The sequence below is a fragment of the Octopus bimaculoides genome, chromosome 4 (genome assembly GCF_001194135.2).
Source record: "Octopus bimaculoides isolate UCB-OBI-ISO-001 chromosome 4, ASM119413v2, whole genome shotgun sequence".
Lineage (NCBI taxonomy): Eukaryota > Metazoa > Mollusca > Cephalopoda > Octopoda > Octopodidae > Octopus > Octopus bimaculoides.
Genome location: NC_068984.1, coordinates 16,656,022 through 16,679,174, shown reverse-complemented (window position 1 = coordinate 16,679,174; position 23,153 = coordinate 16,656,022). Strand labels below are relative to the sequence as shown.

The following is a 23,153-nucleotide window of genomic DNA, read 5'->3' as shown; positions in this document are numbered from 1 at the left end:
GGTGTTGGAGGTAAACAAACACACACACACACACACACATGTATGTGTGTGCAGAAATATACACATCTAGATAGAAAGGGTGAGAGAGAGAGAAACTTTCAATTTATTAACTGAACCCAGTTAATGTTAAGACTTTACCTCCCTAGAGAACTAGAGAAACATTAAAGCATTTGCTGTCAAATAAGTTAGCATTGAATCAGTGATACCAAACAGGTGGTGCCAAAAACTGCTAACAGCCCCAATTCTGTATCTGCCAAGTTTCTACTCACTGGAAATCTTTACTTACCCATGCCACTGCTGTTTGGGCCCCAGCTCAACCATGACTTCCAACATGTCTATGATTAAAGGAATCTCAGTCATGTCTCTATCATCATCTTTTGAGAGATGTAGAACCACATCATCTAATGGAGCCTTATTTAAGATAGCAGGAGGGATTTGATGGCGGGTTTTCTTGTATATCAAATAATCATGTAGAAGTTCTCATTACTTTACTACATATGTATCCTCTTGCTGTAACTAAAGCTGAACATCAATCTTAACAGTTTCAATAGAAGGCTTGCGATGATTATTGGCACAATCTCTACCTTTTGATCAAAATGATAAACACCCTCCAACTTTCTCCCTATTATAAAATAATTGTTTTGTGTGAATATGAAAGCAGTTGAATTCAAATATTTTTACCTGATAGAAAGTTGGTTTGTAGCTTGCTAATATGATCGTTTCTGAGTTGACTGATTCTTGATACAGAAACACTTGGGCTGTGTCATTTTTTACTCCAGTACACTTTTCTGTACCTGTTAATTATTTCAGGGAAATATAAATTGAGTAACATTTCAGGAGAGCTTTATAAAACAAATGTTATGTGTATATATTGCTTTTTTTTTTTTCTTTCATAATTGTCAAATATTTGAGCAAAGATATGTTAGAAGTAGAAAAATTGTAAATTCAAAAGTACTTTTAAAAATGATAATCCCTTTCACTGCAGATAAAAGGCAGAAAATTTCGTGGGAGGGGGCTAGTCAATTATTGTAAATCCTTGAGTATAATCTGCACTTTTTCCCCAAAATTTAAAGGTCAAAATTTCTAGTGCGTACTATATACGAGGTTAAAAATGAAAAATATTTTCTAAGCAAAATTTTCTAAGTGATAAATATGTAAAGGCAATTTACTTAATATTTATTTTTCACTGATGTTATTACTGCTATTTCTTTATTTTCTGCAAACAAAGTGCACAATAAAGCTACATGTTTGCATCATGTTATATATACAATAATAATAAAGGACGTTACCGTATATATGTTTACAAACCAAGGACGTTATATAGACCTCCTTGACTCAAGTTAGAGAAGGGGTGCGTATGATACACAAGGTTTAGGTTTTTCAGAGGTACAGTCTCCTAAAAATCCCCTGCGTAATATACTCAAGGGCTGACTATACTCGAGGATTTACAGTATATGAACCCCAGTGTTCAACTGGTACTTAATTTATTGACACTGAAAGGATGAAAGACAAAGACAACCTCTGTGGAATTTGAATTCACTACATAAAGACAGACAAAATGCCTGGCATATTAATGTTTCTATCAGCTCATTGCTTAAAAAAGATAAATAAAATTTGTTTTTTTACATAACTTTATTTGATTTTGAAAATGAACATTTAGGTGCATTTAGCTAATGGCCTACCATTTACAGTAGGTTTCTTTGCCCTAGGAGGACTTTTGGACAAAAGTGGAAGCTAAATTGAAGGAAGAAGAAAGACTCAATAATAATAACAACAACAATAATAATTCTTCTTGTGTTTAGTGCTCAGGTATCAGAAAAAAAAAATGGGACAGAAAGCAGCCATGAGCTGAGTAAAGTAACACAGCAATGATAGCCAAATGTACATGCATAGTACAAAGGACAAGAGAGAAAAGTGGATAATAAAAAAATATAAAGAGGAAAGAGTGCATGGGTACAACAGGACTAGTGTTATCAAATTCGAGGAAGCATTGAATTTTTGTAGTGTAGTGTCCTAACAGTTAACACATCAGGTTTCTTTCAGTTTTCATTCACCATATCCCCTTACAAGGTCTTGGTTGGCCCAATGTTATGGTAGAAGACAATTGCCCATGGTGTCACACAGTAGGACTGAACTTGTGATCACTTGGTCAGAAAGCAAGCTTCTTAACCACACAATTACTTTTACCTCTGTAGAATTGATGATCAAGTCCTTGGCTTCAAGTTTCAGGAATATTTTCTCTTGGCAAGGAAAGGCTACCTACACTAACTCAGTGTTTTATCAAGGGAGTATTTTAGGTCTCACTCACTCAGAGTTATCAAAGCCAAGGATGAACATCAACTCTAAGGATCATTATGATACATAAAAAAATTATGGGCTTAATTATATGTAATAAGCAAACCATACTTTGCTAATTATATGTTTACATTTCTGAAATTAAATCCTGTCAAAGCTGTGTCATCTTTGTGTCAATATGAAATAAAATTTCAAAGAATCCCCTTACTACTATATAACTGAACAATGAAACAAAACATCTTAAAATGTTTTGCAATGCAGATAATGAGTTAATAAATATACATGACACAGAGCAGTAATAAGTCATCAAAAAACAAATGAAGTAATTTGTTTGAGAACATATTAATCGTCTTTTAAATAATACATTCATATTCATAGCATGTCTAGTTTCTGGTCCTTGGAGACTGCCTGTCTCTTTGTTGGGGAAATTTATAGAATAAAATAAAAGACAACTACATCTATATGCAAGATGTTATCTGCCAGGATAGTATAACCACAACAAAATGTTATCTGCATGAAGGACTGCTTAAGTGGGGGTATTAAATACATGAAAGTAAAGAATGCATTAACTCTTTGAAAAATAAGGAACATTGAAATTTAAAATTGTATCAACTGCAAATGAAATAGATCTAATATTTTGAGACAAAAAAAAATTTAAAACAATAATGTGTACTGTAGGGGTTTGCATATGTAATACAGCAAGTTGAAAAAGTCTGATTAACTAATATTATCCTTGTAATTAGAAGCTAAAATCTCCCTCTAGGGATGTTTAAAAATCTAAAAACAAGCAATAAGATTCCAGTAAAACCAGATAATCAAGATTTTGGGAAAATATAGACATAGACAATGCAGATGGGAACAGACCTTGTCTTGAAATCCAATTGGTGAAAACAAGGAACATGTTATTAGAATTATCTCCCTTAATTTTGTTTTTAGATACAAAACACCCCTAGTGAGAGTTTTCTTTTTTTGTTTAGGAATTGTGAGGTTAATCTTGAGTGAAGATTTCCAACTCACTATATTACATGCATTTGTATTTATCTCAAGATATTTTCCCTTAGCCATATTATATAGGCCTGGTAACATGTATTTTGACTAAAGTAAAAAAAAAAAAAGATTAAAATATATAAAAAAAAACTCAAAACATTTATAGTGTAGTTTGCTTCTGAACTCACTACTTCTTTACTATGATTACTAGATCAGCTTAGTACTTCAATAAATAGGTTTATATTTTGGCACAAGGGCCAGGGGAGTCAATTACACTGTGCTCCAATGTTCAACTGACACTTGTTTTATTGACACTGACGGGATGAAAAGTAAAGATGACCTTGGTGGAGTTTGAACTCAGAATGCAAAGAGCCAAAAAAAACAAAAAAACAATGCCACTAAGCAAACGGTTCTGTCAGTTCATTGCCTCCTTCATTGATAAATGTTGCACATATAATAAAATACTTATTGTATCAACGAGGGAGTCTCTGCATAGTTAGTGGACTTGCTAGATATAACAGCTAAATCTCCCTTATATTGCACCTGCCATCTTAAATGGAAGGGAAGGATGCATCATATAATATAGTCCTGGATACACTACACACCTGAAACAGCAGGTGAATGCATATGTGCTTACACTAATAAGTTGATACTGTATAGCAGCGGAAGAATAATCTAAAAACTGCAAATTCTATTGATGTATTAAACAGTAAAATACATAAATCTTCTGCATGTCACCATGAAATAATTTGAATTTCAATGAAAGAATCTTATTTCTTAGAGATTAGATACTTGCAGAGGTGTGTGGTTTAGTGGTTAGGATATTCAGCTCATGATCGCAAGGTCATGAGTTCAATTCCTAGCTGTGCACTGTGTCCTTGAACAAGACATTTTGTTTCACATTGCTCCAGTCCATTGAGCATGCGAAAATGAGTAGTATTTGTAATTCAAAGGACCAGTCTTGTCACATTCTGAGTCATGCCAAATCTCCCAGAGAACTACATTAAAGGTATGCATGTCTGTGGAGTATTCATCCATTTGCTTAATTTCAGGAGAAAGGCTGTTCAGTTGATTGGATGAACTAGAACCGTCATCAACATAACTGATGGAATACCAATTTTTTTTGATAATCATTACAATATTTCTGTAGCATCTTATCATGAATTTTCACAGGTTTCTTCAGACTTTTGCATTGTTTGCCAAAGTGAGAAGTTTGAAAAACATCAGTGAATTATGAAAATGCTATAAGCATTTGTGTTAGTGACGAGACAAACAACTAGCTTTGTTACCTCTTGAATGTTGAAACTTGGCAGAATTTAACATTCTCGAGCAGTATTCATTTTGATATACAAGATTGCACCCAGAGAAACAAGAATAAGTTATATCTTCCTTGTGAAGATAAATATACTCATATGTCAAAGATTGATTCTTATACATTAAAGGTATTGTAATGTGTAACATAACTAAACAAACAGCATTGTAAATACTTTTTTTACTTTAGTCAAATTACTCACTTTTGTCAGACTTACACAATATGGCTGAAAGAAAAATATTTCTAGTGAGAATTCTGCTTGCAAAATACAAATATATGTAACATAATAAGTTATAAAACTTTGGTTAGCAGAGATTAACCATTCAATTAATAGACACACACACACAAAAAAAAAACTCTCTTGGGGAAGTATGTGTGAGGGTTGAATCTAACAAACAAGGGAGATAATTCCAATAACGTTTCTCACTTTTTCCAATTGCTTTACCCTAAAGGTACACATCACTGGAAAATATTTACATAATTCTTTCTTCTATAGGCACAAGGCCTGAAAGTTTTGTGGCAAGTTTAAATCTTGTAGATTAAGAACAAAACATATTGTATATAATGAATACAACTTACCAAATGACAGATAAAATTTTATATTGTCTGATTTTAGCATATCCATATAAGGTGTGCAGGCTCTTCTTTTCCCTCTGCCACCGAATATCAAAGATTTCCCTTCGTGTAATTTTTCACAAAGGGTTCCTGAATGGACACCTTCTAACAGCCAACTTGAATAAAGATGAGGAATATATTAAAAGTTTTTTTGTTTATTTTAGCAATTTTAATTGTTACATAGGATTGTATGTCAATGGTATTAGGATAACAAATTTTATTTTCCTTTAATTTTTTTTTATAGCAATGGTGATGAAGAAACAAGATGATTGGGTGCAGCAGTTTGGATGCTGACAATTTGGCATGGCTGACTGGACATTCTAGCAACAGTACTTTTTGGAACTGGAGGAGAAAGAGAGAGAGAGACAGAGAGAGAGATGGAAAAGAGAATGAGAGAAACATTAAAATGTCTGCTGTCAAATAAGTCAACATTGAATAGGCAATACCAAACAGGCGGCACCAAAATGGCTGTGCCAAAACGTCTCATACTCGGGTTGAAATATATCTATTTACAGCTGCTATGATTCTAGTCACTGATAGTTTTAATGATCTTAGCCACTAATGATTTTAATGCTTCATTTTCAATGCAGAGGTAGATTTAATAAGTTTGCAAAATGTGTCTCCCAGATTTCATTCATTTGCTTACTTACTTTGTTTCTCCATCTTTTCAAAAATCAATGGTAACTTAATTATTCCATGTCTTATAATATCTTCATCTTTGATTATTAATTGCTATTAGTCAGACTACTTCATCTAATTTGTATCATCAAATTCCACTCTAATCTCAGACAGTCTCAGAAAAAGAGTTCAGTCTTCCATATTCACTGTTTCTCATCAACTTTAAATAGTTTTGTTTCTTTATCATTTTAATGTTTCTTCTTATTTTTGACACGTAAATGTTGCTTTATTTTTGGTTGTTTCTGACTGGGTTGGTCAAAAGGAGGCGACTGTGTTCCCCTTGAATAATTGCAAGCAGACAGTTGTAGGAATAACAAACACATGCAGGGAAAGAATTCCAGAGGACTAACGTTCTGAGGCAGAAAGAGTATAGTACTTAGTGAGTGAGTTGATACAAATGTCTGATAAGAGAAGGAAAAAGAGTGGCAGTTGGAGGTACCTAAATGGATGTTGTATAAGACCAGCCAGCCCTAAGAAGTATAGACCTTTGTTGGAACAATAGAAAAAGTAGCGACAAGATAGCAGGTTTTTGGGAAAGAGGGTGGAGTGTTAGTGATTTCAAGCCAATCATTTAGAGCAGTGGTTCCTAAAGTGGGCGGTATTGTTCCCCTGGGGGTGGTGGAAAGTTCCAAGGGGGCGGTGAAGAAAAGTGGGGCAATAATGGGGTAGCGATTCATGTAAAAACTGGGGCGATAATGGGGTGGGGATTCATGTAAAAGCAACAAAATAATGGGTTCATTAGGTTAAGTTTTATTTGTGAAACAAAGTTGTTTTGAATTTGCTTCAGAAAGAAGTCTGTGCTTGTGGTGGTTATTTGGGGTGGGAGCACTAGGAATGTGGCCTGGGGGCGGCAGCCCAAAAAGGTTTGGGAACCACTGATTTAGAGGATGGGGGCTCTTTCTTTCGATGAAAGTCTTGCATGTGTGTGCATGAGTGTGTGTGCATGTGGGTGGGTGTGTGTGTGTGTGCATGCATGCATGTGTGTGTGCATGAGTGCATGCGTGCATAAGTGTGTGTGTGTGTGTGTGTGTGTGTGTGTGTGTGTGTGTGTGTGTGCATGAGCATGTGTATATGTGTGTGTAACAGTTCCAAATATGGGAACAGTACTCCATTGTGAATTTCACCAAAGCTTTGAAGAGGGTTAGTAGTAGTTGGGAGGTGAAAGATTTTCTGATCCTTCAGTCTTTACAATGATAAAGATGTGAATTTGCCAAAAGTGATCTTCAATGATGGTGAAGCTTAACATTTATAGCAGCTTTGGTGGGTTCTAGCTGCACGTTGCTCATGTTTAATGGTATGGGTGGGTATGTGTGATAATTTCTCATTGTGTAGTGATTGTTTCAAGATATTGAAGGAGATAAAATTGGTAAGATCCCATTGAGCTGTGTTTCCAAGGTCCCTTGATGGAGTTAGTACAGGTTTGATGTGAAATGCCTCGGTTGCATGTGGATGATGTATGGATGTTAAAGGTTAAGAAAGAATGAAGGGTAATGTCATCAGAGTAGGCATTGTTGAAAGTGGTGTATTTGAGGATTAGTGTGGGGTAAAAAACTGAGCCTTGTGGTATAATAGAATTGGTAGACATTGGATTGGAGAGAGCTCTATTAGCATGTGATTTTATGAGAAGGCAACAAATCAGGATATGGCAAATTCACATCTTTCTTGAGATTAAAGTCCCAACTTTCTTGAGATTAAAGTCCCACTGTTAAGTGACAGTCTAGTAGGTTTCTGATAGATCTGGTTTTATGGAAGCCATACTGGTACTCGAAAGGCAGAAGAGAGATTAAAGATGTTAGAGAAGGTTGTTGTTTAATGACTGCCTCCATTGCATTTGAAATGCTGGAAGTGAGTATGTGACAGGATGATGCTTTGCAGGGTCACAGGGGCTGTCCTTCAGGGAATGGAACACACTGGAGTGACAGGGAGAGAGTGAAGAGAGGAACTGGCTTTGGAGAGTACTGAAGGTAATTCAAGGGAGATTGTGAGGGTTGGTGACTTGAAGCAACTGGCGGAGCTTTTATACTTAAATGTATGTTTAAAGGATGGCAAACCTGGTGGAGAAGAAAGAAATAATGGTGGAGGAGATGGACATTTACTTAGTGTGTACAGTAGAGATTTGAAGTAAAGCTGACAGTAAAGGTAGAAAACTTCTCTGTGGGTGTAGTCTACAAAACCATCATGCTTGAAAAGTGGAGGGAAGGAGGATTCTGTAAGTTGATAGGGCCCTTTTGACAAAGTTCCAAAATGATTGGTTGCAGTTTGAAAGCTGGGAGAGCTTGCAGGTTGAACAATGCATAGTGGTTAGCTTATGTATTTAGGGAAACAGTCTCGAGTGGCTGTGTGGTAAGTAGCTTGCTTATGAACCACATGGTTCCGGGTTCAGTCCCACTGTGTGGCACCTTGGGCAAGTGTCTTCTACTATAGCCTCGGGCCAACCAAAGCCTTGTGAGTGGATTTGGTAGATGGAAACTGAAAGAAGCCCGTCGTATATATGTATATATATATATACGTGTGTGTGGGTGTGTGGAGATCAGGATGTTTTTTGAGCACCTGTGTTGGTTAGGGGGCATATTTGTTGTTGGCACTCCGTCGCTTACGACGTCAAGGGTTCCAGTTGATCCGATCAATGGAATAGCCTGCTCATTGAAATAAACGTGCAAGTGGCTGAGCACTCCACAGACATGTGTACCCTTAACATAGTTCTCGGGGATATTCAGCGTGACACAGTGTGACAAGGCTGACCCTTTGAATTACAGGCACAACAGAAACAGGAAGTAAGAGTGAGAGAAAGTTGTGGTGGAAGAGTACAGCAGGGTTCGCCACCATCCCCTGCCGGAGCCTTGTGGAGCATTTTAGGTGTTTTCGCTCAATAAACACTCACAACGCCCGGTCTGGGAATCGAAACCGCGATCCTATGACTGCGAGTCCGCTGCCCTAACCACTGGGCCATTGCGCCTCCACAGGGGGAGGGGGCATATACATAGACCATTAAACTAACTGATGTTGGAAATTAATGACTGCAAATGTTATACTTCTGTATTCTTTATACAGGATAGAAATATGCTAATTCTTTTCTAGACATCTCAAACCAAGTTACTGTCTGCACACATGAAATTACCTGGATAACATCGATTATGTTATTGATTTCAAAGAAAATCATTGAAATTGTAGCTTTTTAAATCTGAATAATAAACGTTAACTATTCCAGTTACTACTGTTTTATATATTAAAAGGTTTGCATCAAATAATTAATTAGAAAGGAATATTATAATCTTGAATTTCTTCTGTTCAATATAGACAGTATCCAAATATTATTCCACTGCCAAAAACTAGAAGGCTTTGAAAAAAAAGAAAAACATGCTTTCTGCTCCTTACTTTGTTCTGGTAATATTCCCTTCAAAGTCTTCTACCAATGTTAAATCCTGGTGAGGAGAGAAGTCAGAAAGATCCACATCTTGACTAACGACATAGCTATGTTGTTGATTACTGTCGAAATACATAGCATCCCCTTGTGATCGACATTTATGCTGAAATAATAATTAAAAACATATATTTCTCTATAATTTTAATGTAAGAATGAAGAAACAGAAATACAAAATTTTTGCTTTATATGAATACTATCTCTGTGATATGGTTATTCTTCCAAACTAATTTTATTCATGCATAGCTTTCATCCACCAATGTTTCTGTCAATCCCAGCCAACTTCCCATGTACAAATCTATTGGTTTGGGACCTTTACTTATGCTCTTGTATTCCCTATTAATTTTCACTTGTTTGAAAAATTAACTTTATATTCAGACTTTGCTCTTTTGCTCTGAAAGACTGTGGGCTTTGTTTCAATAATAATAGTGATCATTTCTACTACAGGAACAAGGCCTGGAATTTTGGGGGAGAGGGTTAGTCGATTACATCGACCCTGGTACGAAACTGGTACTTATTTTATCAACCCCTAAAAGATTAATAATGATAGTAATAAAAATAATAACGATAATAATAATTTCTTCTATAGGCACAAGGCCTGAAATTTGTAGGGAGGGGACTAGTCGATTACATCAACCCCAGTGTTTCACTGGTACTTAATTTATTGACCTTGAAAGAATGAAATTCAAAGTTGACCTCAGTGGAATTTGAACTCAGAACATAAAGATGGATGAAATACTGCTGACCATTTTGTCTGGTGCAGTAATGACTTTGTCAGCTGCTTTAATAGAAATGATAATCATAATTCTTTCTAATTTTTTGGCACATGGCCAACAATTCTGAGGGGATGAGGAAGTTGATTACATCAGCCCCAGTGCTCAAATAGTCCTTATTCTATTGATCTTCGAAAAGATGAAGCGCTAAGTCAACCTCGGCAGAATTTGAACCCAGAATGTAAAGATGGATGAAATGGATTTTGCCCGGCATGCTAAGAGTTCTGGCAGTTTGCTATAATAATAGTAATAATAATAATGATAACAATCCATTCTACTAAAAGCACAAGGCCTGAAAATTGTGGGGAGGGGACTATTCGATTACATTAACCCCCAGTGTTTCACTGGTACTTAATTTATTGACTCTGAAAGGGTGAAAGGCAAAATCGGCCACGGTGAAATTTGAGCTCAGAACATACGACAGGCGAAATACTGCTAAGCACTTCGCTTAGCATGCTAACTATTCTGCCAGCTCACTGCCTTAATAATAATAACAATAATAATAATAATAATAATAATAAACACGAGCAAAACAAAAAACTGTTTTCAGTATTTAAGGAAGCTGACAAATACAAACAAGAAATCAATCTACCTAACAAATACGAAGAAGAAGAAACAACAAAAGCTATAAAACAAATGAAATCTAAACTAAAACTAGAACAGCAACGGACCATGATAAAACGATGGCAAGAAAAACCCCTACATGGTAAATGCTGGGCTAAACTATATGCAAAAGAAATAGACAGAGAAAAATCCCAGCAATGGACTCAAAGCAGAGACTGAAATTACCAAAAACATATAATGAAAAGAAACATAACAAGTAACTGTAGAATATGTGGAGATGGACAAGAAACAATAAATCATATTATCTCTGGCTGCCCAGTCCTGGCTAAGAAGGAATATATTCATAGACACGACAGAGCTGGGACCTATATACACTGGAAGCTATGCCAACACTATGGAATAACAACAGAAAAAAGATGGTATAAACACACGCCAGAAAAGGTCACAGAAAACGAGAAAGCAACCATACTCTGGGATATGCCAATACATACAGATAGAGAAATTAAGGCAAATAGACCAGATATAGTTGTCAAAGATAATGAAAAAAAAATGCTTTCTAATTGATGTATCAATACCAGCAGATGACAACGTTTCTCTAAAAGAAATGGAAAAACTTTCAAAATACAAAGACCTGGAAATAGAGGTAACTCGAATGTGGAATCTAAAAACAGAAACAATTCCTATCATAGTAGGTGGCTTAGGTATAATAAAAAAAATATTCAGACAAATACATAACAAAAACATCAGGACTTACAAATATATATAACATACAGAAAATTGCACTACTGGGCACTGCACACATCCTACGCAAAACACTTTCAATACAGTAACCATAAGAACACCACAGCAAACCACAGCACATACCCAAGGCACACAGAGCTGTGCTCAGTAGTGAAGTGAAAGCACGCTACGAAAATAAAACTACTGAATAATAATAATAATAATAATAATAATAATAATGTAAAACATGAAAAGATGACTTACCCCAAGTTTTGCACCTGGAAAGAAAAGCCAATCATCAGTTGAAATTGGTTCAAAAGTCTCTTCAATTTTAGTAGGTGTATATGCCAAATTTGGTATCAACACGTTGTCCATTGCCCAACAGTTTGTGTGAGCTAAAGTTATATTTTTAAGAAGAGTGATTGCCTTCTTTTTTAGAACCTGTGTTTTTACTTGAGTTTCTACAGATGTAACTGGCTCCTGTGACCAGCTTAAACACACATCATTTTGACGTGCTTCAACAGGTATTCTTACAAGATGTGTTATAGTTTTAGAACTGTTTGGTGCTCTAAAATTAAAAAAATGAAATAAATATTAGAGATTTTCTTAAAAGGATTTTCTTAAAAACGCCAAGAGTAAATGATGTTTTAAATGACACATTCTACCAGTATACGAAATTTGAAAGTGTTTAGTTACAAAAAATTATTTTTCCTATGTGCCGGTCAAAAGGAAAAAATCCAATATTTTATTTTTATATTACCCTCACCCTAAGTTTTTTCTGTTGCACACTGAAAAATAGTTCTTGAATTTTTATTCTGTATAGATTTTGTGTTCAATTCAACAAATCGATCTGAGTATTAATGTCCAAGATTTCTTTAAAATATTTATTTATTTGCATTTGACAATAAACACCTCGGGGATCATATTTTATCCCAGTTAATGATTGAAAGGTAGATTCAATATTGGAGGTTGGATAAGAGTCTGAACAAAAATTGTGATTAACGTTTATCTTATAGTCGCCAGAGATGCGCTAATCTCCGTTTGATTTACGTACTATGACAATAAGGGAAGCCTATTTACTACTGCTCAGTGGAACGTGTTTTAATTTGCCTTGTTTAATACTTTTTCATAGTTTTAAGAGGAAAATATGAATTGGTAGTCTACAAGATTCAAAATAAGACGTGATTTCTTATCAAATTAATACTGGCCTTATCATTTTTTAACATTGTTGTATCTTCAACATCGGGTATAAATGAAGTTGAGTAGTCATTGTGTGGAGGCGAGCTTGCAGAATCGTTAGCGCACCGGGGAAAATACTAAGCGGCATTTCATTCGTCTTCACGCTCCGTGTTCAAATGCCGTTGAGATCGACTTTGCTATTCATCCATTCGGAGATCGATAAAATAAATATCAGTCGAGCACTGGGGGCAATGTAATCAACTTACCCTTACCCCGAAATGCTGGTTTTGTGCCAAAATTTGAAACCAATATCTAATACATCTGTTCCAACAAGGCCATGACTTTTACCAGAGTCTACGACTACTACTGGCATATTTGCACATTGAGTGCTTCTTTCTGGCGTGCCTTAAAAAAAAAAAAGGCTGCAGTTTTCCAGAAGTGTGAGTTGATCAATGTGTATCCAAGAGTTCTTCAGAGTTATTTTAATCAACCAGAACATTTAGCAGATTAAACAGAATATGGGATCAATTTAGATTCACCGCCGTCGAGCGTGTTATTTTATCGATCAGAAACTTCAGTTAATTAGAAATAAGTAGTCTATTGAACCAATATTAAGTAAGTCAAAAGTTGTTCAGTCTTCTTTCACTGGTAGCCATGGTAATCTGTATTATTACACATGCTCAATGGCTCTTAAATAGCCATAGACTTGGGGTCAGCTTCTGTAGAATAGGTTAACTCACAAGACACTTTCACAGCATTTTCTGAACGAAATAATTTTTTCTGGTTTGAAAACAAGTTATTTACGTTCATTCTTTGCTGCTATAAATTTTGATTCCACAACACAGTATTTCTGTTCCATTGACTAAGCATCTATCTTATCTCTCTTTCCCTCTCATAGATATATATTTCTATTGCATATTTAACCACATAAATTAAATAGTTATGAGTACACACACACATATACATTTGCTTCAAGGAGCAGAAACTATTATGCTCTGACCACGTGTTTAAAAAGTCGCTTTAGCTTCCGTTTGTTAAGAGGCTTTTTAACTTATTAAGTTTTAATCCGTCCTGTCATCTTCACAATATAGCAAAACTATCGTATAAGAAAAAACATTTAAGTTATATCAATAGTTACATATTTTGAATTTCCTATAAAGTTTCGTATATTTTTATATTATTAACATCTTTATACCTGCAATAAAACACACTAGCGTAGCCAGAGTGCGTGCCGCTCGGGGCAGCCCTTCCATTTCCTGTCTCCGGACCTCACAAAAAGCACATATTGTCTACAGCAATAGCCTACAACAGGATGAAAAGTGCCGCCCGAGGCGGACCCTCCCACAGCTATGCCAGTGATTAAATATTACCTCCCAAAAGTTCAAGTCTGAACCTTCAATTTCTTATTAAATAACTCATTACATCGTGGCATATTATATACGATAAACCAGAATCTGAAAATTCACCTGTTGACGATTCAATCTGAACTGTCACGCCTGAATGTGTTGTTTATTTATCCATAAGGTTGAATAGAGAAATTACGAGAAATTTATAGATTTGAAGAATCTATACTGCACCGCTTTGCAGTTGACTATCAGTTCAAGAAGTAGTTGAGGTTTTCGTAATTATAACTGACAAAAATAGGATTTAATTTGAGGAAACAAGTACAAAAAGAAAAGTAAAACCCAAAACAGGCTCAATTTGTACAAAGTAGTATCGCCACAATATTGCACACAATAAATCAAGGTAAATAATTCAAATATAAAATGACAAAGATATAAAACGAACTCATATTGTCGGCAAAATTAATGCTAGATCCCTCTCATGAAATATAGGAAGCAGATTATAGTTGAGATCAGGATAATTTAGAGAAAATGAAAATGAGAATAAAAAAATATATTAGCTGGATTGGTGAAATGATGTTACTGTTAATTTCCAAATTTGTTGAAATAAAAGACGACCAGGTTTGAGGAACTCAACAAAATTCTTGAAACTATTTGACATCTAATTTTTTTAGAAGGAAGTCAATAAACCATTATATATTGGAGTTATAATTCAGAATGAAAACAAAGAAACTAGATTTGGTGTTGAAAATTATAGTATATTTAAAAAAATATAACTTACGGAATTCTTTCGATTTCAACCCAATTGGAACAGGCATTAATACCATAGGAAAACACAATATCATTGTCAACAGGGCCGACATTAGTACAATTTCCAGAAGCTGAATGTAAGAAAAAGAAGAAGCAATAAGCAAATAACACAATTTTGTTTTGACTTCAACGGGGGCTGTATTTTACCTACACATAAAAAATCATTTCCATCGCTAAGGTAATGTCCCTTCACTATTCAATGGTGCATCTTCAGATTTAGAAAATACAGTTTACAAAAATCTTCCCACAATGCAAATTAGTGCCCACCTAGAATATTCTGAAGCACCTCCAGGTCCCAGGTGACGGGCCTGCTAAGTGTGCATGTCATATTATCATATATATATATATGGTGGATCACTCAGTCTTCTGGAATATAAATAACCATGCAGCTCCTCTGATGCTAGAAACTTTCTGTTCTCACCAATTTCGTCAGACTTAAAACCTCTCATCTAGTATAAAGTCCAATACACTCTGTAAAGTGTTTGGTGTTAGGAAGAGCAACCAACTATAGAAGCCATACCAAAACAGGCAACGAAACACGATGCAATTCTCGGATACGTCGAATCCTATTTAACCGTCCAACCCATACCATTTAGAAGATGGACATTAAAAAATGATGATGATGATATTAATGTTATGTATTAAATGATACTGTAATCTTGTTAAAATAGTTCAGAACCTGCGAAACCTATTAGAAAAAATGTAGTTACATCACTAAAATAACAATCAAGGAACCACCTCAAAGTTGACTTGGTACTGCTGTGTAAGTGGCCAGCTTCATGAAGTAATAAATATTGATTTCAAATTTTGGCACAAGGTCAGTAAGCTCTTGGGAAAGGAGTAAGCCGATTGTATCGACTCTAGTGCTCGACTGGTACCTATTTTATTGACGCCGAAAGAGATGACAGGCAAAGTCGACTTCGGCGGAATTTGAACTCAAGACGCATTTTGTCCAGTGTACTAACGATTCTGCCAGCTCGAAACCTTCAACTTAGCTAAATTATTGAACTCAGGACGCATTTTGTCCGGTGTGCTAATGATTCTGCCAGCTCGATACCTCCAACTTAGCTAAATTATTAATGCGTGTAAAATTTTATAAGCTTTCAGAATAAACCAAGTTGTTATTTGTCAAATCCATTCATTGTTTCGGGACGCTTTTGGGAACGTTTTGAACATACATATCACAACCCTTAATAGATATCTCTTGGAATATCAGATAGTTTATTTAAACGACCTGGTAGAACTTATGTTATGACAACACAGAAGGACAGAATGAATCGGAAAATTAAGAGCGAAAACAAAAGACCTTAAAATCTTTAAAATTTTCTTTTGCAAAGAAAATTAGAGAAAAGAAATGATTAAGAAATACTTACAAAGTGAAAATTGGATAACTGCTGCACTTGTAATGTTTAAAGGTATTGTCACCTGCAATGCAAAGAAACCACTTAAAGTTAAATAGAGAAATTGCTACCTTAAGATCATACGAAAACAACACAAAAGTAACCATCTTTCTGTGATATATTTTCTTGTAGTACATGCACGCATACGCGCACACACATCGTTATCGCGTGTTGCAAGCATTCCAGACAAGACACTAAAAAGATGGATAAGATGAATGACTATCTACGAATATTTAGGAGAGGCTAATGGCCTGGTATGAGGCGTGTGGAGTATGCGGACCATACAAAGTGGCCATTTTGGAAAGTGAGAAAGTGGGGAGGAGAGAGAAGGAGAGTGTATGTGTGTGTGTGCACACGCATGCATGGGACAAACACAATTTGAAGGTATGTTAACACATAAAGCGCGACGGGCCACGATCGTGGCCGTCAGGCACAGGTCGACAGGCCACGATCGTGGTCCAGATACATACATTTAATTTATGGGCGTTTGTTGGGGTCTAATGTCACTCAAACGCTCTGATACCCTCCAGAATGCAAGAAGACTAATAGTTCAACTAACGACTTTTCAGACGATGTAAAACTTGCCACTAAGAAGATATTTAAACTATTTTTTGTTTTTTATGTGTGCATGGCAGTCCCATTTTTATAAAATGTGCTCAGCAGTCCATGCTATGTAAATGCAAATCCCAGCGCTTTATGGGTTAAAGAAGGAAACAGTCAATTTGGTTGATGTACAGAGCAGCCAAAACCCACGTTAGAAGATTGTTATCGTGGAAAATTTGCTGAAGAGTACTTTACAAGAAGTTGTATCGTTTGTCTTTTGCCACCAAAGCAGAAATAAACCTGTTCAAACATCTCATCCATGGCAGAGGTTTGTTTCTGGTGTCACGAGGCGATTATTTCGTCTGTTGTTATTTTGTGCTTGCAATCCACTTGGGTCAAGGTTTCTTAGTGTGGCGAGACTCCGGCTGAGATTTGAACCAGAAGTTAGTTTTACTCAGTCTAGAACTATGAACCGAGATATTTTCATAAAAGTAAAAGTGTCGCCATAAAAGGTATAAACGCTTAAGCATCTATGGCTCGACCAACCATCACTGGTTGTCTTATGAATTAGGCGGCAATCTTCAAAGAAATATGCCAGTTTTCCCGCCAAATAGTTTGGTCCAAATTTCTATAATATGGTCAACAATTATAAAAAGACTAGGAAATTCAACCTAACCAGAAAGCCGCTAAGCCGTTTAGGGGAATCTACCTTTTCCTCTTTCATTTTCAAATTATGTGCTTATATTGTAGTCAACAAAAGACACAAACTTCTATTTGTAATATCCAGCAACACATTTTAATTATATGCAGTGATTAATTTCCTTGCACTACCTTTATTACATTATCCAGCAAGTTATATGTAGAAGATTCCTGATCATTATTATTGAACGTTTATCAATTAATCTATTGAATGTACATTTGTATAAATGTAACGATGCAGGTTAATAAGATATTTGGAAATACAAACTTTAATGTGGTCATCGTCTGCACATGCAACCTTCTCAAATTGTGAACAGCCTGAGAAAAATACACGATCAACCATCTGTGTGACTGTTTATCTATCTTTCTGTCTATCTGTTTGTCTGTCTGCCCACTATCTATTTATCTGAATACCTATCTGTCAATCAAATCAATCAATCAATCAAACGCGACCAGGACAAACTGTATCTCAATATGCGCGCAGAAGAGTTCGCTGTCTCCATGTACGTTTACGCATATATTTGTGCCTTTGGTGTAAATGGACGTGATATAACTGTTACATATCTATGTGAATGTTTTATGTTTCGTAATGGAGTCATTGTATTGCTAAGTGTTGACTCCATTGCTAGACATAAATATTCTGATGAAAACTAACAGATATATCACGTCCGTTTACGTCAAAGGCACGAATATATGCATAAACTTACATGGAAACAGCGAATGTTCACACAGATGCAAAGTGAAAGTGATAAAATTCCTACGTAGGAGAGCATTTGGATTCTACTTAAACGAAGCACCAAATGAAGACATCTATAGAATAAAAACAAGCACCAATGAACAATGGCTGTGGAAACAAGCTAACATGCATGTGTACACAAATACACGCACATACACATGCATGGGCCCGCGTCTGTCTTGGCACCTGTGTATGTATATATGCATACATGTATATCTTTGCAAATCCTATATATATATATTTACACAAACACAATAATATATGATAATCATTATATATATATATATATATGTTATGAGGAAAAGGTCGACGACCTTTTCTGTGGAAAAGTTAATAAATACATGTTCTATTAAAAAGTATTGAGTAATCTTTCAGTTAAATGTTAAATTTGCTTTTATACAAAACTGGATATAAAAACAAACATTAATAATACACGCATACACCAAAATGCATACAGACTTTAATAGCTGATAACACATACAATTGTTATTTGTTTTTATATTGAACCCATTAGAAATGAGGGATAACAGATGGATTTCAACAAGAGCATTTACCCTAAGGCGCTACTTGAGATTTGAAAGCGCAATGGAAGTGCAATGACAGTTTAAGAGGGAGTTAATGAGATAAGTTTGAAGCTCATGGAACGGTTATGAATGTCTGCAAGAAATGTTCCGGAATATTGCAGTCATTGATAAGCTCCACAAAGTAAGAAAAAGTACTAGAAACGTTTTCTCAGAGTTCAAGAAAATCTTTTCAGCAACGGAGTGGAGAGATGGGAATTTCAAAATCAAGCGTCCATTATATTTGTAGCGCAATCATTGAAAAAGTGATATGCTCTTGGTGAATATGATCCTGACGGAAGAGTAGAGTTTTGCGTGTGGTACTTGGTAAGATGTGTTGAAGACAAACACTTTCCAACAGAGATCGTTTGGAGTGATCAGGTTACATTTAAATTAAATGGCTCAATTAACTGCCATAATCGCACCTGCTGGGTATCTGAGAATCCGCATATTACAGAAGAACATCATGTCAATTTATCAGGAGTTACAATATTGGATCATTCTTTTTCGACAGTATTCTGACTGCTACTTTTACTTGAACTTGCTGTGACAATCTGTCGTGCCAAACATTCAAGAGAACTTTGAAGATGTAGAATTTTATTTCCAGCAACATGGAGCACCCCAACGCCGCTATAGTAATGTAAGAGTCTACATTAATGTGATTTTGCCAATGAAGTAGATTGAACAAAGGGATTTAGAATACTTTTCTCCGGACGTCATACCACTAGCGGTTTTATTATTGGGTTACTAAAAAATAAAGTTTACGGTTCAAAACTAGCAACAGTCGATGAACTGAGGGTAACCATTGAAAGAGAATACGCACAAATACCAAACGAAATGTCTCTTGATATTTGCATTTCCATTTCGTTTCCACCACACACACGCACAAAATGTAGATAATATAGTGCTTTAAATATATGTATTCCTTTCTATCTACAGATCAAATACAGTATCTTTGATTTCAGCAACCGTTCAACCATTATTCTACACAAGCTAGCATTCTGGACTTCTCTGATGCTGAAAGTAATTCTACAGATAAAGAGTTTAATCTTCAACTGATATTACTAATGACATATAAACCTTACTTACTAATTTACGTAATCCAGGAGAACAGAAGACAGCCGATTTGTCATGTAGCACAACTCCACAGGATTTATTTATTTCTGCGCCTTCACTCTTTAACCTGAAAACAAAACATAAATAGCGTTAAGCAATTGAGAAGGGCTGCAAAGAGAAGTTGTATACACGAAGAGAAGGGAAATGTTCATTACAACATGGGCTGGATGCATTTTGTCACGCCACCAGCACCAGAATGATAGGGAAGTTATGAGCCTGGATTAAAGCGAATCGTGAACGCTGTATCAGTTTTTTTTCAGAGTTACTGCTCTCCACAGTAGGTTGCCTTCGTATTAGTAAATTCTTGTTCTTTAGAACCAAGCCTTAAATAAGAGGTTTACAAGTCATAAAGTACATAAATGTCTGGTATCAACAGTGGACTCTGCAGAGTAATAATCTTTGAATCAAATTTAGGAATACTAAAACATTGTCAAAAATAACTTAGCAATAGTTGTTCTTTGTTATTGCTTAATCCAATATATATATATATATGTATGTATGTGTGTGTATCTGTTTGTCCCCCCAGCATCGCTTGACAACCAATGTTGGTGTATTTACGTCCCCGTAACTTAGCGGTTCGGCAAAAGAGCCGACATAATAAGTACTAGGCTTACAAAGAATAAGCTCTGGGGTTGATTTGCTCGACTATAAAGGCTGTGTTCCAGCGTGGCCGCAGTCAAATGACTGAAACAAGTGAATGAGTATACGTGGTCTGATCAATAAGTATGTGGACTGTTGGCAGAGTAACGAAGCTAAAGCACGCAGAGTGAAGCCGCTTGGCACAGATTGACCTTAACCTCTGCTGTGCATGCGAACTAAGTTTTAATGTTCTAGCTTACTTCCGCTATTTACAGCAGTGCTTGGAAAAAACGTGTGTAGCGTGTGATCATCGTATTGACCATAACAGAGAAAGTGGAGTAGAGAATCTGCATCAAATTTTGCCAAAAGCTTTGCGATACCTGCTCAGAGGCCTACGCAAAGTTTTCACCGTTCTCGACACAACTGAGTAGATCTTGTGCAACTGAAACCCGAGTGAAAGCAGTTTTGACACAAACTTGTCAGACACGCGTCTCATACTCAAATCTTCAGTGATAATGGACTGAACTGAACCGTAAATAATCTAGACATCCTCTGATAACCCACGGATGGTGAGTCAACGATTTCCCCTCACAGCTGCACGCACATCTGCGATGTATTTCTCAGTTTTGCTGGTTAGCGAGTCTTTCAGAACGTTCGTCAATATCGACATTTTTTCGGCCACCTTGGAAACGTCCGAACCACTCGGACACTTGTGTGCGGCCCACACACACATCTCCATACACTTTCTGCAACTTTGACCGATGTCACATCTCAAAAGACAACATTGACATTACTGTGATACCAGCTTTTGCCATGACCATAAACAAATCGAAAGGACAGAGCTTTGAAAAAGTTGGTATTTACTTGCCAGCTCCCACATTTAGTCACGGCCAGCTTTATGTGGCCTTAAGTCGTACAAGAAGGAAGGAAAACTTTAAAATTCTTTTGAAGGAAACAAACAGTCAAGGGATGTTAGTTGCGGATAGATTTTTCACAAAAAATTTGGTAATAAAAGAATTATTAAACTAAAAACTTGATTTGTACCTTATTTATATTCAAAATACTACAATTAACCGTCATTTTTGATGGCACGGGGTCAGCTAGTAATATATTTATAATGAGAGGCAAGGTTCTGGATATCGGTTGAATATCGCCTTTCTCCCATTAATTTCTTATTCTTCGTGTTGCTAAGGCTCCAGCAGTCGAGTAAAGAAGTATTAGGCAAAACGCAGGTTCTCCATTAGTTCTATTTACAATATATATGTAGTGAAACTACCTATCGTCTCTAACACCTCGATCGTAAAAGTGAAAAACTGGATAAATGTAACCACCCGACTTTGGGGATCGAGTGGACATTGCGCCTCATTTTTTTTCATTCTTGCATATTATCATTTTATTTTAATTACCCCGATTTTATGTTTGCGTTTTGTACTGTCTTTATGTTTTGTGATGTCTTAAAAATTCTTTGTATAGCCTTTTATGGGTAATAAAGAAATCGGTATTTCGTCTGCCGCTACGTTCTGAGTTCAAATTCCGCCGAGGTCGACTTTGCCTTTCATCCTTTCGGTGTCAATAAATTAAGTACCAGTTGCGTAGTGGAGTCGAACTAATCGACTGGCACCCTTCCCCAAAAATTTCGGGCCTTGTGCCTAGAGTAGAAAAGAATATATATATTTTCTTAAGGGGGCGAGCTGGCAGAAACGTCAGCACGCCGGGTGAAATGCTTAGCGGTATTTCGTCTGTCTTAACGTTCTTTTTTGCCGAACCGCTAAGTTGCGGGGAATTAAGCACACCAACATCAGTTGTCAAGCGATGGTGGTGGGGACAAATACACACACACACACATATACAATGGGCTTCTTTCAGTTTCCGTCTACCAAATCCACTCACAAGGCTTTGGCCGGTCCGAGGTTATAGTAAAAGTCACTTGCCCAAGGTGCCACACAGTGGAACTCAACCCGGAACCATGTGGTTGGTAAGCAAGTTACTTACCACACAGCCACTCCTGCGCCTCTATCTATCTATCTATCTATGTGTGTGAATCTTTGTGTATGTGTTTGTACCCCCACCATCGTTTGACAACCGATGTTAGTGTGTTTACGTCCTCGTAATCTAGCGGTTCGGTAAAAGAGACCGATAGATGAAATACTAAGCTTACAAAGAATAAGTCACGGGGTCGATTTCTTTGACTAAAAGGCGGTGCTCCAGCATGGCCGCAGTCAAACGACTGAAACAAATAAAAGAATAAAAGAATACAATCAAATATGCTTCATCCCTCTTCAGTCACTTGATGCACTGCACGTGACAGGGTAACACGGTGTTGTTAATGACGACGACGGCGGCGGACGATAATAATGAAACGGCAATGATGGTGGTGGTGGTGATGATGAGGATTAGGATGATGATGATGATGATGATGATGATGATGATGATGATAATGATAGCAACGATGATGACGACGGAGTGAAATATAAGTGAAATCTTACCAGAGTGAAGTATCAAAATGGGAAGAATCGTCAAAGCTGTCTCTTAAGATAAAATCCTTTGTATGTATGGAAATTAGTTTGGGTCTCATGGAATCGCTAGGATCTGAAATTGGAATGGAATCTTTTATTATTTAAATGTACAGCTTTAAAACTATCGAACAGTTGGAGAATGTTTAATTAGTTCCTCCCACTCTCTCTTGGTATGTGTGTGTGTATGTGTGTGTGTGTTTGTGTGTGTGTGTGTGAGAGAGAGAGAGACTAGGTTTCTTGCTCCACTTTGCTAAATGGTTGTATGTTGTATATATATATATATATATATATATATATATATATATAT

The 23,153-nt window shown here is 36.2% G+C and overlaps 1 protein-coding gene across 1 annotated transcript in view; it reads right to left on the bottom strand.

The window, feature by feature from the left end:
• Window positions 1-23,153, bottom strand: part of LOC106875197 (reelin) — a 200,233-nt gene that overhangs the window by 150,837 nt on the left and 26,243 nt on the right. Inside the window, exons 5-12 of the mRNA XM_014923240.2 lie at window positions 22,817-22,919; window positions 19,725-19,818; window positions 16,071-16,122; window positions 14,669-14,768; window positions 11,630-11,933; window positions 9,263-9,414; window positions 5,174-5,325; window positions 682-794 (exon numbers count right to left, since the gene is read on the bottom strand). Of these exons, the coding sequence (XP_014778726.1) occupies window positions 682-794; window positions 5,174-5,325; window positions 9,263-9,414; window positions 11,630-11,933; window positions 14,669-14,768; window positions 16,071-16,122; window positions 19,725-19,818; window positions 22,817-22,919 (1,070 nt within the window). The remainder of the gene's footprint in view (window positions 1-681; window positions 795-5,173; window positions 5,326-9,262; window positions 9,415-11,629; window positions 11,934-14,668; window positions 14,769-16,070; window positions 16,123-19,724; window positions 19,819-22,816; window positions 22,920-23,153) is intronic.